This window comes from Aythya ferina (genome assembly GCF_964211825.1).
Source record: "Aythya ferina genome assembly, chromosome: Z".
Taxonomy (NCBI): Eukaryota; Metazoa; Chordata; class Aves; order Anseriformes; family Anatidae; genus Aythya; species Aythya ferina.
Window position 1 is genome coordinate 31,511,555 of NC_140299.1, and position 18,657 is coordinate 31,530,211.

Consider the following 18,657-nt stretch of genomic DNA (forward strand, 5'->3'; position numbering starts at 1 on the left):
TAATACTCCAAAATAATCAGAAGTAAGTAGTACTTCACTTTTAGTATGTCTCAAATGACCAATTTTTGAAGTGACAGACTGGCACAAATAGAAGGTTCACTGCTGTCTAATAAATTAGATTGGCTGGGAGAGTAGGCATTAATAGAAACCTTCAGAACAGTGTAATATCTGCCAACAGCAAAATGTCTCCTATGCTTCTTCATGATTGCAACTCTAAAAAACATTCCTATAAATATATATCTGTTTGGAATCCAAAGCTAAGGTTGCCTCTGGACTAGTTTCCTTTTTTTTTTTTTTTTTTCTTTTCTTTTTTTTTTTTTTTCTTTTTTTCTCCTACTGTTGAACACAGAGCTTCACTTTCCAAAACCTGAAGACAACTCTCTAAACACAATTTCAGAGGCATTTGGCTAGATACACCTAGGGCAGAAAAAGCATACAGGGTAGCAGAATTTAAATATTTATAAGCAGCTGATAGCATTGTAGCCATTAGTTTTAGAAGACATACTCCATTTGTGGAAATTGCCCATAATGCACCCCTCCACCTACCAAAAACAGGGTCACAGGATCTTTATATGATTCCCAAATTACTCTTTATCAATATGTTTCAAAAATGCATAAGGCATTTTTGGTTTCAAAAATGCATAATCTAAATATTAAAATCAACTTTGTTTTTTATTCAGTATTGACCCCTTTGAACTCATTTACACTGTAAAAGGCTGCTATGTATAAATTAATGTATCATATAGTTTTCATCTTGTAAATTGCAAGGCTAAGAAAAGTCCTCTGAGTAATATCAAACTGCATCTGTGTCATACACAGTGAAAGAAGTGTAAGTGAATTTTGATCAGATTGCAAGATTAGTAGAAAACAGTCACTGATATTTCTTTAATCTCTCAGTCCACAGCTTCAAATTCAAAAAGATATACTGACAAAGTAAGGCCAACTGTCAAAAGTGAAAACTGAGATTACTTGAGTGGAGATGAAAATCATGTTTAACATCAGGCTGAATGCAATCCCTACTGTAATGTACTGTAATCCCCTACACTTCTAAAAATAATTTCTAAAAAGTCAAATGTGAATCTGTACACATCTATATTCAAGAACATTTTCTTCACAAACATATGCAAAATGGAAAAGCAAACAAACCAAACCAAACCAAAAACAAACAAACAAAAAAACACTTAAATGCAGAAATGGCAATAGAGTGTCATCAGGAGAAAAAAATATACTCACATAGCTGTAATTATTGGAAGCTTTCAGTCATAAATCTACTAAAATATCTGCAGTGTTCTGGGAACCATTAATAAATACAAAAATATCGCAACACATTGACAGTTACAATTGTAGTACAAATAATGGAACAGCCCTATAAAATGGTCAACATATCAGAAAGCTATAGATATGGTAAACTAAAAGGTAAACTTACCTTTTATAAAGAAGTATAGCTATAACAATACAGATAATAAACACCACTGCAAGAACTGGTCCTACAACCCAGATCAAGCCTTCTTCCTCATCTGTAATTGGTTGAGGATCAAGATCCATTGACACAACAGGATCAGAATATGGGCTGGTTGCATACATGGTCTATACAAATAAAATAAATCTTGCTTAACAACAAATGAGATGCATTTAAAATAATAGCTACTCCATATCTAAAATAAATATATACAAAGTAATGATGCAATGAACAAAGCAACAAAAAAACTACTATTTTTCTTCAAGCTAGGTGTTTTACAAACTTGCAGACTGAATGGTGAAAGATAGGTAAGAACTTCTACAATAAGAAACACTTTGTATATAGCTTCTGCCTTTGGAGCAACCAGAAGAAAATACTACAGAGGGATACCAGTTTGAGCACTTACTACCTGTTCTCCAACAAACCGGATTTTGCTTCTAATTGCCATTTACATTCATAGACCAAAACTGTCTAGTATCTCTGTTTTGAACCTTTCTGATGCAGCACATTCAGAATTCTCCATCTCACCACCACTGTCTAAAAGCAAGCAAAGAACTTATGATTTATATTAGAGATTCCAGGAAGCACTTACTTTCTTTACAAATAAAATTACGTATCCAAAAGTATACAATTTGAAGCTACTTCCTCACAGTGTAAACTCTGTTGACATCAGAAAGCAATTGTAAGATTGCATACTGGAAGCATTTGACTAGAATTCAAATTATTGGTGCAATAGTTTCAAGTAGATGAGCAAGCAAATGTACCTGTCAGGTTTAGGAACCAATTAGAAAGATACCATGTTACACCAAACTGCATGTTAAAATGTTAATGTGCATTACAACAGTTCTCTCTCTCTCTCTCTGTCTCTTTCTCTCTCTTACTAGATTACATGCAGTTATATTAACTCGAGCATAAAGGGACATCAGAACAAGATGAATTACATGAAGAGAGATGACAACTCATTATTTTGCTCACCTCAGGATTTTTCCTTGAATTATTTTGTTACTTTCTAACAATTCACTGATGAAGTTGTTAGGAAATTACTGTACCTAAAGAGGGTTACTGTGTATGTCTCTAATTCAACTAATCTTTCCAAGAATCCTGCATGTCCAACACCACTATTCAATGGCAGTCTTAAGGCAACAAAGGAACTCTTTTTCAAAGACATTGAAAAAGATGGTGCTGTGGAGTTCATGCCTCAGAACCTGTGCCAATGATCTCAAACAGCAGAGAATGTAATTTGCAAAGGATCACAGCACAGCTAATAAGAGGTGATTCTTAGCTTTCAGCTACACATAGAACAAACACATCAAGGTGCATACAGCATAGGTGAGTTCAAGGACTTAGTTGGAAATCAGCAAAGAAACACTTTACAGATTCTTAAAAAAAAAAAAAAACTTGTTTCGGAAGTGGAATAAACACTGAAGGACTGTTTTGATGACTGGGGGAAGGTAATTTGGGGTCTAAAAAGGTCTAGTTACTAACTTACAGATTCTGAGTGCTCCATTACAGCCAAGACAAAGAAGACATATTCTTGACCACTTTGCAGTTGCTTGTTCTCAAAGCCACCGTAATGCTTCTTATCCCCCAACGTGAATTCCGTGGGAAGAACTTCAAAGTGAGCTGCAATATATGGCTTTAGCTCGACTTCCCTCCCAAAACGAATGCTTCTGCGTTTCCTAGCTATCTCCTTTAGCAGCTTTACAAGCAAGAGAAGGGAAAAAAGAGAGGGAAAGCAAGAACAGTAAATAGTTTTAAGGTAACTTATTGACAATACAAGGAGAAAATGTAATGCAATGTCTGTATCACTAAATCAGTTCTTGCAAAATGTTTCTTGCCATCCTTGTTACTACAATGTAGTAATTGTATGGCCCATACACAGGACAACTAAATTAATTTTCAGTGTCTGATATTGTTTTGGGGCTAAATAAATAAATAAATAAAAGATAATAAAATAAGATATCTTCTCTGAAGAGAGGTATATGTATATTTTCTCTTTATATATATATGTATTTATATATGCAGAAGAAGTCCATCAATAATATTTTCTCCCTCCATATGAATATGAAAGGTACTTTCTTATTTCCCAGTTCAATACAATGAAACTTATTAAGTCATATGTTGTGATTATTTAAAAACCTCAAATAAAAAACACAACATTGAAAAATATCCTGATTATTGAAAAATAATTTATAATACCTATTTTTATCTTTTTCTGTTAATTCTGAAATGCAAACTAATAAGTGTCAACTAGCAGCTGAAGTACTTGTAGAAGTAAATCATAAACATATGCTGATACCTTTTATTTAATAATAATATGCAGAAACCTCTCTCTAACAGTTGTCGTGAAGATCATCAAGCACTCTGGAAACAGTAAATTTCCAAAAATCTCAGTAAAAAGATTACTTTTCAATTTACTTCACCAATAGTAAGTGAAGTGCAGAAAAGTTTGGTGGGATGATCGGTAAATATATCTTCTATTCCAAATCTGAAAATGACTGCCCTTTTATTTGTCAATAAATAAATAAAAGGATCCATGAAACCTAAGACCTCTTTTCTACTGCTAGACTAGGAAATTTTATCTACCACCGTACCATACACAGCTGTACTTCAAATTTTACACATTTATTCTGACTTTCAAAATGTATTTTTTCATTGCATTGCTAAATATTTCCTCAGATTAATAAAGCTAAAATGTACATTAGCATACTTATAATGAGAATAAATGCTAGGCTCAAACTTGCAAAGCATATACTAATTAATGACAGAACTGCAGCTATAATTCATTGATGAACTGAAGGTATAATCCATTGATGAATTGCTTATTAAATCAGACAAATGCTTATTTAATACCCTTTATCACTTGAGATATATTGGCATACCACAAATATTAATCTTATTTTACAATGTGCCTGAAATTATCCTGGGTGATTAGTGATGACTTCTAAGGCTGCTCTACTGCTTTTCACTTATGAAACTTATGCAATGTCCTCCAGACTCAGGTTGTAATCACAAAATTTTCCAAGGTCATAGTTTTATTTTTTTCAGCATGCAAACAGTCCTAATAAAATAGTAATACACATTTCTTTGTAAGGAAGAGGAGACAAATCTTCATCATTAGTTCAGTGGTCAATAAAAAAGAGATTAAAATGTAATTTCCACTATATATTTTCAATTTAAGGAACATGCTTAGTCAGGGAAGCTCTCTCTTGCCTCTTTTCAGTCTTAGGGCCTAGCTTAGATAGCTTCTTCCCTTCCCCATATGGTATCTTGTGTTTTGCAATTACCCAAATAATAATTCTTATGTAGATAAACCGATCTACTATACACTTAGCTATTAAAATAGAAGCTTTTAATGCTGATTTCTTTATCATTCCTTCTCACTGGAACACGTTTCAAACATGGGCTATAGATAGACATGGAAGTAATCTGTACTTGAATTCAGCCTTCCTTAATTGAGGGCATCTCTAATGCTGTGTCTGTTCTCTGTTGCAGAGATTTTCCACTCATTTAACTCTGTCAAATCCCTTGCTCCAACACAAGAATTTGTACACTGAAATGGATCCCCTGAAACAAAAAAGAACTTGCCAAAATTTGAGGTTAGAAATCATTATTCACTACTGAAGGACTCTATTACAATCAGTGGTCCATACTTCTCCTTCACTCACATAGTTTTTTTAGCAGCTAGAGTAAATGAATGGTATAAAAGTAATGGCTGAAGAAAACTGTAACATTAAGAAGATTTTCATTTAGTTGTTTTATTGAAGGTGTTTCTCTCTGTAGGTAGTTTCCTACTTCATGGGTAAAGTTACTGATGGCAGAATATGAGACAGATATTAATGAAGATTCTTCCAGGTTGCCACAGCCCTTAAAATTGTACTTGTATGAAGAATCTTTCAGAAAGAAGGATAAGCACAAACTACCCTGAAGTCTGCTGAAACACAAGGGTATATGTTCAAAAAATAATGTTGTGTTATTAATACTAACAGGAAGTCAGTAACTGTAAGGACTGTAGTAGGAAGGGATGTAAATGGCTTGAGCCATCTCTGAAAATAACAAGTGTTATTTTTATCCCCTGGAATTTAAAGTGATTTTTGTGGCTATCTCAGAAATCTCAGATTTTCAGATTACAACATATTTATAATTTAGGTTTTAAGTAACTCATTGTAAAATATCAGAATACTATGAGAATACTTCAACCAAAATTAGATTGAGACAGGAGAAGAAAAACATTTGATTTTAATTATTTCTTCCCTTTTTAATAGTAATAAAAAGTACATATATTTAACAGATAGGCAATGCTAAGTACACTGTTACAGTGGGCAAAATGATCAGAAAGTGAATTTTGGTTATGAATGCTGCAAGCTAATTAGCTTGTGTCAAACAAAATGTGAGTAATGGGCAAATTTTTCAAAGGTGGTTATTCATCGCCTCAGCCCAGATAAACTTAGGTGTGCTTGCGTGGAGATAAAAAACTCATCTGTGACATTGATTACACGTGACTGAATAGACCTCAAGTGAACCTGTGACCTCATTCATATTTCATATATAGATGAGGTTGTTGCCAAATATCATTACTTGCACATATATCCCCTGTGGTACTTTATATCAGAACTTCACTGAAATTATTAAATCGTTTTAGGACTTAACATGCAAGCTTATATTCAATTTTTATTGCTTACAAAACTAAAGTAATCCTACTTGGTAATCCATCTGCAGTTCATAATATTTTGTTTATATTTCATTCATTCGCAAGGCATCTATTCAAAGACGTGAGATCTCATAATATTTAAAATGAAGTGAAATTTTGAGTTAATAAAAAAAAGATTGTATCTCAAATAGCTATTTTCAGATACACAATACCTAGTACATTTTCTCCTCTTTTAAGATTCTGCATTTCTCTTAGTTTCTTTCAAGAATCAAGATTTAAGGAAACCAGAAAAATTAAGTATGTGCAGTAGGGGTGGAAAGCCTTTTTGACTAGTCAGTTATGCTCTGGAGCTAACACTCCAGAATTGTGTTTTCAGCTAAGATTTTTCTTCAGGTGATCTAACAAAAGCATTTGAAATATACTTTGGCAAAATCTACTGCCCAACCCTTTCTGACACTAGCCAGATATCTGAGATTGTACTAAAACCACCATGCATGAGGATCTTCAGTTGATCCTTGTGAACTAGTTTTCTTATACAGTTGTGTTTTTTTTTTTTTTTTTTTTTTACTTTATTTACTTTCTTTTCCTTTTGAAATTATTTATGGAGCTAATGCTTTCATGTGATTATTGTCTCTGATTAAAATGTGTCACTAGAATAATGTAGGTGTAAAAAACTCCTGTAACAACTGCTTTGGAGGAGAATGTTTGGAGTAATAACTACTAATCCAAGAGAGAAGGAGTGGAAGAAATCCGTTGAGTTTTTTATTTTGTTTTTAATATCAGAATATTGTCATGCACTGCAATAGGCTCCCCAGGGACATAGTCATGGCACCAAGCCTGTTGGAGTTTAAGAAGCATCTGGACTATGCTCTTAGTCACATGGTCTAAATTCTTGGGTAGACCTGTGTGGTGCTGAGAGTTGGACTTGATGATCCTTGTGGGTCCCTTCCAACACGGGATGTCCCTTCCAGCTTCTATGATTCTATATTTCTATGTCTTCTGTCAAGCAGGAAGGAATAATCAAAAATCAACAGATAGAACTTGCTTCTGCTATAGTCCATTTGACTTGAAGTTTGATACATTACTGTTCCAGCTGGTAAAGTCACTAAAGTGAAGTCTTGTGAGATGCTCCCAGGTTTACTGTATTCAGCTCTGAGGTCCAAAGAACAAGAAAAACTTAGACCTGTTAGAGTGGGTCCAGGGCCACAAGGATGATCAGAGGGCTGGAGCACCTCTCCTATGAAGACAGGCTGAGACAGTTGGGGTTGTTCATTCTGAAGAAAAGAAGTCTCCAGAGAGACCTCATTGCAGCCTTACAATGACTGGCTTTACAGCCTTAAAGACAGCCTTCAGGAAAGCTGGAGAGGGACTGTATCACCGCACTTTAGGGAGTGTAGTGGTAGGACAAGGTGTAATGGTTTTAAAAAAAGAGGTCAGTTTAGATACTAATCAGATCTAATCTGATTAGATCCGATATTCAGAAGAAATGCTTTACTCAAAGGCTGGTGAAGCACTGGAACCATTTGCCCAGAGAAGCTTTGGATGCCCCAAAGTGTTTTAGGCCAGGTTGAATGGGGCTTTGAGCAACCTGATCTAGTGGGAGATGTCCAGTCCCATGACAGAGGGCTTGAAACCAGATTATCTTTACTGTCCTTTCCAACTTAAACCATTCTATGATTCTATGATTTTCTAAAACAGGAAGAAAAACAATCTTCTAAGTAACAGAAACTGAGTAAGTGAGCATGAAATACAGCAACTGAGTGCTTTTGATTTTTTTTTCCCTACTAAGTAGTTACAGTATGTATTGGGGCAATTGCGAACGATACATCGAGGGCTTTTTTCTTTATCAGAAATAATTTTCATTTTCCAGTCAATGCATATCTTATTTCTTCCACCATTAATTCTACAATGTGGTCTCAATTATATCAGTTAGAATGGGAAACAACCCATCCTGACCCAAATATTTCTGAAATAATAAATGCTCTTTATCAAACTATCTTACAGATTAATGCACCACAACTTGCAGGATGATTAAAATGACCATTTTCTATAGGAATCAGAAACACAGACCCATATAATTTAATTGACAACAAGTTCAATGTCATCTGGCAGCTACAATTAATCTGTTAATGCTGCTGAATGTGACTAGTCTTTGAATTTTAGAAGTGGGTGGTATATTAAATCAGTTTTCCATTACTGTATGCATCTTGACAGCTGAGTTTACGCTGAGTTTAACTGTATTTTATGTCATTCAGGACTACAATTATAGGCTGATGGCATTTACAATACAACTCTTTTAAAAGGAAGAAATTAATGGATCAACACAGCATTTGAATCAAATTGGATGACAACACAGATTAAATAGGTCAAGAAGTAACACAGAATCCAATGAAATAGTCAATGGTGATGAGAACGATGTATTCATTTAAAAAATCTATTCTTTTGTCTTCTGATTGAGAATTCTCCTATTGCTATATATTTTCTTCTTTGACTTTTCGAATCAGGAAAGAGACTACAGACTGACACACAATTGTCATGGTTACTGAAAGATATCTGTATTTCAAAAGCTTTCTACAACAGTGTTGGTTTGGTGGGTATGTATTTATTTGCCTTACATTTTGGTGCAAATATTGAAACTAATATCAAATTGGTCAATGGGAAGAGGGAAAAAGAGATGTGTCATTGCTTGCAGATAATCATTACTTTGCACTGATTGTATCATGGGAAGCATATTGAGGACTATCTATCTATCACAGAATGATAAGTTGAAAAAGACCTTCAAGATCACAGAATCACAGAATTGAAGGGGTTGGAAGGGACCTCGAAAGATCATTGGGTCCAACCCCCTGCCAAAGCAGGTTCCTTAGAGCAGGCTGCCCAGGTAGGCATCCAGACAGGCCGTGAATATCTCCAGAGAACAAGACTCCACAACCTCCCTGGGCAGCCTGTTCTAGTGCTCTGTGAAGAAGTTCTCAGTGTGAAGAAGTTCTTTCGCATGTCAGTGCGGAACTTCCTGTGCTCTATCTTGTGGCCATTACTACTTGTCCTGTCCCTGCAAGCCACTGAAAAGAGGTTGGCCAAATCCCTGTCTCCCACACCTCAAGTATTTATACACATCGATGAGATTCCCTCTCAGTCTTCTTTTCTCCAAGCTGAATAGACCCAGGTCGCTCAGCCTTTCCTCATAAGGAAGATGCTCCAGGCCCTGTATCATCTTTGTGGCCCTCTGCTGGACTCTTTCCAGGAGATTACTGTCTTTTTTGTACCAGGGAGCCCGGAACCGCACACAGTACTGCAGGTGAGGCCTGACCAGGGCAGAATAGAGGGGGAGGATCACCTCCCTTGACCTGCTGGCCACACTTCTTTTAATGCACGCCAGGATCCCATTGGCCCTCTTGGCTATGAGGGCACAGTGCTGGCTCATGGTCAACCTGTTGTCCACCAGGACCTCCAGGTCCTTCTCCTCAGAGCTCCTCTCCAGCAGGTCGCCCTCCAGCCAGTACTGATACATGCGGTTGTTCCTTCCCAGATGCAGGGCTCTACACTTTCTCTTGTTAAACTTCATTTGGTTTCTTCCTACCCATCACTCCACCCGGTCCAGGTCTTGCTGAATGGCAGCACAGCCTTCTGGCATGTCAGCCACTCCTCCCAGCTTTGTGTCATCAGCGTACTTGCTGAGGGCAGACACTATTCCCTCATCAAGGTCGTCGATGAAGATGTTGAACAGGACCTGACCCAGCACTGACCCCTGGGGAACACCGCTAGTCACAGGTCTCCAGCCAGACTCTGCACTGCCGATCACCACCCTCTGAGCTCAGCCAGTCAGCCACTTCTCAATCCACCTTACTGTCCACTCTTCTATCCCACATCTTCTCAGCTTTGCTATCAGGATGTCATGGGAGACAGTATCAGAAGCTTTGCTAAAGTCAAGGTAAATGACATCCACTGCTCTCCCCGCATCTACCCAGCTGGTGATGCCATCATAGAAGGCAACAAGGTTGGTCGAGCACGATTTTCCCTTGCTGAATCCATGATGACTACTCCTCCTAAAATTCTTCTCTTCCAATTGCTTGGAGATGGCATCCAGAACAAGCTGTTCCAACACCTTTCCAGGGACAGAGGTGAGACTGACTTGTCTTTAGTTTCCCGGATCCTCTTTCCTGCCCTTCTTGAAGACTGGAGTGACATTGGCTGGACTCCAATCTTCAGGCACCTCACCCGTTCTCCAGGACCTTTCAAAGACGATAGAAAGTGGTTTGGCGATCACCTCTGCCAACTCCCTTAGCACACATGGATGCATCTCATCGGGCCCATGCATTTGTGTGCATTGATTCCACTCAGATGCTCCTGAACCACTCCCTCATCAACAAGGGGGGAGATCTCCACTTCCCAGACTCTTTCTCCTCCCTCCAGGGTCAAGGAGTCCTGGGGGGGAGTCTTGAAGCAAAGACTGAAAAGAAAGCATTCAGTATCTCTGCCTTCTCAGCATCTCCCATGACTAGGACACCCCCCTCGTTCAGCAAGGAACCCACTTTATCCCTAGTCTTCCTTTTACTGTTTACATACTTTAAAAAAAACACCCTTCTTATTATCTTTTATCTCTTTTGCAAGCCTCATCTCTAGGTGGGCTTTAGCCTTCCTTGTCACATCCCTGCAGGCCCTGACAACATTTCTATACTCCTCCCAAGAGGACAAGCCCTTTTTCCACATTTCATAAACCTTCCTCTTCCTTTTGATCTTGTTGATGAGCTCCTTGCTCATCCACACAGGTTTCCTGCTCCCCTTCCCCGATTTCCTACTCTTAGGGATGCACCGATTCTGAGCTTGGAAGAAGTGCTGTTTAAATGTAGCCCAGCTCTCACATGCACTCTTGCCTTCTAGCAACCTAGCCCATGAGATACTCCCAAGCAGATCCTAGAAGAGGTCGAAGTTGGCTCTCCGAAAGTCCAAGGTTGCAATCCTGCTTTTAGCCTGCTTTTCTTCCACCAAGTTCCACCTTGAACTCCACCATCTCATGGTCTCTGCATCTCAAGCTGCCCCCGACCTTCACATCCCTAACAAGCCCATCCCTGCTGGTAAGGACGAGGTCCAGAAGCATCCCTCTCCTCATTGGCTCCTTCACCACCTGCATCAGAAAGTTATCTTCAACACATTGTAGGAACCATTTGGACTGTGAGTGCCTGGCTTAGTTGCATACCCAACAGATGTCTGGATAACTGAAGTCCCCCATGAGAACCAGCACCCGTGATTGTGAGGTTACTACCAGCTGCTTGTATAAGGCCTCATCAACCTCCTACTCCTGATCTGGTGACCTGTAGTTTACCCCCACAACAGTGTCCCCCACACCAGCCCACCCTTTTATTCTCACCCTCAAGCTCTCCACTTGTCCATCACCCTACCCCAGGTGGAGCTGGTTTAAGGTCATCAAGTCCAACCATCAAGCTGAGCTACCAACTCCCATCACTAAACCCTTAATGCCACATTGACATGTCTCTCAGATACCTCTAGGGACAGGTACTCTACCACTTCCCTTGGCAGCTTATTCCAATGCCTAATCACCCTCTCTGTGAAAAAATTCTTCCTAATGTCCAAACTAAACCTCCACTGTTGAAATGTGTCATTTCCTCACATCTAATCGCTTGTCACCTGAGAAACGGAGATTGCCACCCTACTCACTGCTACCATCATTGAGATAGTTGTAGAAAGCAATGAGGAGCCTTGCTGAATGTCACGTGACATTGGATTGGCCTTGCTAATTATGACTGATGCAAGAAAGGTATTAAGTGGCATTGCCTTATCTTCATCTTTCATCACTACTTTATCCCTCGCATCCAATAAAGAATGGAGATCCTCCTTTGGCCTCCTTTTGTTGTTGATGTATTTATAAAAGCATTTTTATTGTCATTTGATACACTATCCAAATTGATTTCCAATTGGGCTTTGGCTCCTCTAATTTTCTCCCTGCACAATTTGACAACAACTCTACAGTCCTTCTGAGTTTCCTACCCCTTCTTCCAGAGCTCCTAATCTATCTTTTTCGTCCTGAATTCCTGACTATGTACTTGGTGAAGCATCTCTGTAACATAAATGTCCTGAATCCACCAAAAGAAGGAAGAATAGATAGAATCCAGTCAAGATATTATTTATCTAGGTGTAAAAACAAGCAAGCAAGCAAACAAACAAACAAAAAAAATGACTTTCATGTCCTCTGTTTGAAGTGCAGAAATACTGTATTTACAAATTACCATGGTATCCAAATGGGATAAAAATCATAGCCAGATGCAGCAACACTACATGATTTGTGACAGGCATTCATATGGAACTCTGAAAAGAACTTTACAATGATATATACTAATATTATTCCAAATGTATAGATTGAGGGAAGTTAGAGTGAGACACATTGTCATTCAGTGAAATAGAAGACTGGACTGCATCACGATACTAAACTTCCAGGATTGCTTACAGTATCAGTAACGGTAAACTCATTACTCATTGCTTGCCATTGAGATGAAAATACTTCCACTCTTTAAAGAAATGTAATTTATAGTGTCAAATGATGACACATTATTGTTCTTTCCTACTTCACTCATTTATTTCTGAGCACACACTGTCAGAAGAATGGAGAACAGTGTAAAAGTTATCGTCATCAGCATTACTGTATGTGAGAACCAGGTAAAGACACCACAAGAAGGTCAAATGTTAAATTGCACTGCAGATTGCAATTTGAAATTTGCTACAGGCTTAGCAACCAGCCCACTAATGAACTAGACCTTTATTAGAGTTCACATAATTGGTGATTAAGCTTTTGCTGACAAGTCATTTCACCCCCTGCACTTTTGTATTACGCTTTACAATAGGAAAAGAGTAAAATATTAATGCTAACAAAGATCAGACACTGTGTGCTTTATTGCAACTTTATGTCTGTAATGTCCTCTAATTTAAGTAATTTGAACTTTGTTTCAGTCCCCATAGGCTAATTCAAATATAAATATAAAAATATCCTAACAACCAAAACTACTTAAGCTGGTGAGTTGAACACATATTACTAATAAGATTTTTTCCTTAGTAAAGGAGACAAAGACAATGAAAACATATAGTACCTCATCTAGTTCCATTTCGTCTGGACTTTCCCATGGCTTGATAAATTTTCCACGAGACCTCTTCAAAGGCACAATAACTATGTAATACCCTCTGCAAAGGAAACAGTAGGACAAAATTAAAGGTGAAGGAAAAGGAAAGAAGAAACAAATGAATTAATGGACTATGTGTCTGTTCAGAGTGGCTCAATAGACCTGTGATGTATTGAGAACAAAATTTTGTGCATTGTATGTCATTGCAGTCTCCCAAACATAGTTGCAAAGACTCACATTCTTTTAACAGTGCAAAATATTTGTCAAAAAAATGTCACTAATTACCTGCTTTTTCATGTAAACACATAAATATGTATAGGAAAAAATAATTACAATTTTTCAAAATGCCTGCATGGTTGACTGCAACTTATTATTTCCTTTGAAATACAAAAGGTATGGGACACATGTGCCCTGCCACCAATAAATTGGGAAAAAATAAACAAATCACAAATTAAACCAACCAACCCCCCAAAAATAACAAAAAAAATCAACCCAATCCCCTAAATTGGAACTTTATTACCATATACTTAAAGCTCAATTATCATCCTATCTTCCCAGACTTTCATGTATAATAAGAATGGTAGGGTAACAATCATGCTTGTTGAAGACAATACAAAACAAATAAAGAAAGACATATCACACATCCCAGCTACATTCTATTTACTTTTGAGCATCACTCACTATCAGTTTTTCCTACATTTTTTTTTTTTTTTGTATTTTGTTCACAGTCAGAATCACATGCTCTCTTTACAGATAGGACTTGTAAATGATACATACCCTAAATTTTCCTCACAAACATTTTTCTAAAAATATCTTGTCCCTGCTCCTTCCCCTCACTCCCTTCCACTCCCAAGTGGGAATCACAACAGCCAGAAATCCAGGATGATATAATAAATGCCATACTTCTTAGAAAGTCAAGCATTCTCCATCTCACAGGAGAGGGAAAGAAGCTGTTCTGCCTTGTTTCTAGTAACAAGCTCATTAAGAAGGTTTGTCTCTGACTCTTCATTATGGAAGATACTATTTTATTGTCTCATCTTCTCTTTCAGTGTGCCGTTTTTTACAGCCTTTTCACCTTCTGCTGTAATGTCTATTCATTTTACCCATTAAACACTGTTGACAAAAACTCAAGTAGTTAATGAAGGAGTCTAAAGGAAAGGAACTTGCGTTACAATTCATCAAAAATTAACTCAGTCTAAACAAACTTAATACACATTCTTTGTTCCATACCAATGCATGTTTAATAGTCTGTTCTTATTTAAAGCTACTTCCTCTAACAGAAATGCAACAAAAGTCTGGATTTGTAACTGCTGGATTAAATGCTTAAATTCCTAACACTTAATAATGTCTAGAAATTGGACAAATTTCTTTGTGGTTGAGCTCCTGCAGGAGGTGCTGGAATCAGGAAATGTAGACCACAGATTTGTAACTGCTGTACAATGACACTATTGCCAAATTTAAGCAAAATCTGAAGCAGGTATTCTTTATAGTAGGAATATGATAAATAATCTTTAACAGTCATGTTCTTATTCTTTAAGAGTAAGTCTGGTTGAGCTCAGGTTTTAAAGTTGAGTGCATTTTTTTTTTCTTAAATGTTACACACTTTTTGATAGTTTTATAAAACAAAACAAGACTAAAGTATCCATAATAAAATAAATTATTGGTTTCATAACAACTATCTGTTCTTTCAAATATACAGTATTTTTCCCAAACATGTATTGGAGTTAAAAATATATTTCTCTTTTTCTCTTAAAGAGATGTTACAGCATCTTAAGTTAGCCACAGCTGCAGAAAGCTGTCAAACTTTCTCCTACCATGAACTCCAAGACAAACAAAAAGGATATAAATAAAAAAAATCAATACAAGACTTAAAAAACAAACAACAAAACAAAACAAAACAAAAACTTTAATTAGGATACAAATGAGAATATTAAAATTTCTTTAATACAGTAAAACTCAAGTGACAAATTCTTCTCTGTTGACTGTGTTCCTCTGTTCCACTGCTCCCTCTCCCCCTGCTCCCCCAAGGTTGAGATTCTGAATTTTGACTTGATGATGAGATTCAAAAAATCCTTTCCGGGATCTCTCCCTACTGGGAAGCCCTCTGTCACCTGTCACCTCCACAGATGGTCTGCCTGCTCCAAAATCAGGGGACCAAAGGTTTACATTCCCTCTTCATCAGTTTTCTCTATCCCTGTTCCCCAAAACCATTATTTATGAAGCTGAAGAGAAATAAACTAACAAACAAAATTCTCAGAAGTGATAAGAACACAAGCCAAACAGTAGTTTAGGTGCAGACTTATTAGTTGGTGGCTGAAGGAATGTTCTGCTAAACATAATCAGATCTGAAGAAAGTTTAGTTGATGACATTTTGAAACACTTTGAACTGAAAAGTTTTGTTCCAACTAATAAATGAGTGCTGTTATTTGGTTATTGCCCGTAGGTCACAGCTGCAATATGCAGCTATTTTATACTAACTTTGAAGGGTAGGAGCGAAAGCTACAAAAACATGACAATGTAGAAGCAGTGTCTGTTATTACTAAATATTTTCTGTAAATCAGAGTGTCTTTTAGCAATCACTTATACTTGAAATATTTGCATATATTTAAATGTTATCCAAAGACTGTAACTGTAGAAACCAGAACAAGAAGATCTGAGAAATAAAACTGCACTATTTTGTAACTTAAAATTTTGTCAAATAATTAATTGTCCTGATTTTCATACGTGCAAACTGTATTTCAGCCAGAGCAACCAAGACTTCTCCTAGTTCTTGCCGAAACCAGAGGAAGGAAAAAGTAGTCCAATCAGTTGGCTCTACTGTAAATATAGTGAAAGAAAACATATGTCAGGGAAATTGTGTTTATAGTTGTATCTTTCACTCGATGTATTTCCAAAGGAGAAACTATTAGCTTCCTGAACTATCTTCATTTCCAATTACTGTTAATACAAAACCAGATAACTGAGCATCTACACTTGGCCCTAGATCCCTATACTACCTTATCCAAATCAGTCACCTCATAGAAAACAAAATCCTTTTCCAAAATCAACCCATACAAGCAATCAGATGGATTAGACTTCCTTCTACTATACTTTCCTCTACCGTGAAACATGAAAACACTTCCAACATAAAAGGGAGGGTTTCATTCTACAGGGGTCCCATTGCATAATTTTAACTTAAAATTCGATGTCTTCATTTTGTTTAGTTTCAAAGGGATTTATTAATGTTTGCCTAAAAGGCAAAAACTCACTCTTTTACCTTGTTTAAACATATCTTTAGGACTATTTTCTTCTAGCAACAGATGATTTATTCATGGATATAATAACTACAACCTACACACTTTTTGTTTTTCATGTTCATCGGAATTCATACAAAAAACATTTGAGAATTGGCTCTGATATATCTATATATCTTTCAGACATTGAAGACATCTGCTGGATGAACTACATAGCAGGTTGTTGCTTTTTTTTTTTTTTTTAAGCTAACAGTGTTCATACATTTTCATCAACCAAGGAACATCCAGCATGTAAATGTTACTTTCACAGTCGTTCACACTTCCTTCATGCAGGCCTCCCACTCATAACTTTGATCATCCACTAAGATATTCAGCACATACAGGGTATTTTAAAGCTGAAAGCATAAGTACATCAACAGCAAGCTGAAAAATGAAACAGTTCACATATATGTACAGTGCTGCAAATTGCAAAGACAGTGAAGTTCTGTTCTTTCTAGCTAACTCCAGAAGATGTAGCATCTCTTACAAAAGACATTTTATTATTTGCTTTATATCTATTTAAGTGTGGGTTTTGTTCTTGGTGGTGGTGGTGTGTGTGTGTTTTTTTTTGTTGTTGATTTTTTTTGTTATTGTTGTTTGTTTTTTGTTATGATGAGGGTAATGAGAGAAACTGAGGGCTTTCTTGCATATTGCTTGATCTACTGATACTACAAAGGCCAAAGTCTTACATAAAACTGTGATTATCCAAGACTTTGCAAAGATGGAAAAGTTCAGAGAAAGATGAGCTATCCTTTAAATATAAAACTTGCTTTTCATTAACTCAAAATACTTTAGAAAAATAAACAAAGAAATTGCTGACTTGTTATGACACCAGCAAAAGAGATCCATTTTACCAAGCATATTCTGAGCTCTGCTCCTATTTTTACTCTGTACCACCATAAAACACCGAAATAATAAAAATTACTTCTATCACCTTTAAAGGTTTACTAAGGTTCTTCTAAAATTACCCTCAATCCCATTACTGTTTACCAATAATCCATCAGAGCAAACCATTAACTGTTTCACCTTCAGTATAATTAGTAACATTGAAAGATTCCCAAAGAATAGTACTTCATAGTAAGATATATACAATCACCAGCATATAAGGTACTCATAGAGGAACAACAAAAAACTGTCACCATAATTATTGCACACAATTGTTCTTCCTCTACAAGAGTATAGATGCTATTATCTTACCTATTCCAAAATACATCAGGTATATGATGTATTTGATAGTATTTTCTTTTCAGTATGTAATTGTGTCGGTATGCTCACTTCCAGGGCCAGATCAATCTTTCTATTGTTTGTTTTTCTGTGTCAAGCCATACCACCTTAAGAAATATATATAGGAGGAGGTACTACATATTTGCAAAATTGACAATAGGATTCCATTGATTTAATGCATCTTTGCTGCTGTCACTGTGTCTTTCATTTTTTCACATTACATAAAAGGAAGGTCATTAGCTGTTCTTTTTCCACTGCTGTCTTCTGCTATTCTCTAACCAACTACTCGGCATGTTTTTCTCTGTGAACACTCTACTTCATAAATCTTTTTTGACTCACTCCATCTTCAGTCTTCCTTATCTGCATTTGTTACTGACCACATCTTATTCAATCTAATGATAATGGCTGCATTTTTCAGTTTTTCATCCTTTTAATGTCTTAAAGTAATTCATTTCATGACCTCACCTGCCTCAAAATCCTCAGTCAGTAATGAAAAAGGGGAACATCTTTTTAAAAAGACAACTATAAAAATCCACCAGTGAAATGGCAAGTTGAATACCCAACAATTTTTAATAACTCACTCATTTTCTTCCCCATTTCCTTTACATTACACACGGGAACTTTATAGACCAACAACAGCCACTATAGGCAGAACAACAACACTTATCAATTATATTATGCTTCATGTGTTCTTGGCAAATCTTCATTGTTTGTCCTTTCTAATCCCTGCTTTTTAGTCCTATTTCTGCTGTCTCCACAGCACCCTTTCCCTCAAAATGTAAGTAACTTCTAGTCAATTCTCTTCCCTTCATTCATTTATTTATTTTTTTAACTGGGACCAGTGGAGAAGACCTGAGATATTTTTTTTTATTATTAAAAAGAAAAATAAAAACCAACCAACTAACCAACCAAAAAACTTTG

The 18,657-nt window shown here is 36.6% G+C and overlaps 1 protein-coding gene across 18 annotated transcripts in view; it reads right to left on the reverse strand.

Moving 5' to 3' along the window:
- Positions 1 to 18,657, reverse strand: part of PTPRD (protein tyrosine phosphatase receptor type D) — a 1,303,784-nt gene that overhangs the window by 101,607 nt on the left and 1,183,520 nt on the right. For all 18 annotated transcript variants that reach the window (XM_084505446.1, XM_084505445.1, XM_084505434.1 and 15 more), the window contains 3 exons: positions 13,211 to 13,301; positions 2,949 to 3,158; positions 1,427 to 1,587 (listed from right to left, as the gene is read on the reverse strand). In XM_084505446.1, the coding sequence (XP_084361572.1) occupies positions 1,427 to 1,587; positions 2,949 to 3,158; positions 13,211 to 13,301 (462 nt within the window). The remainder of the gene's footprint in view (positions 1 to 1,426; positions 1,588 to 2,948; positions 3,159 to 13,210; positions 13,302 to 18,657) is intronic.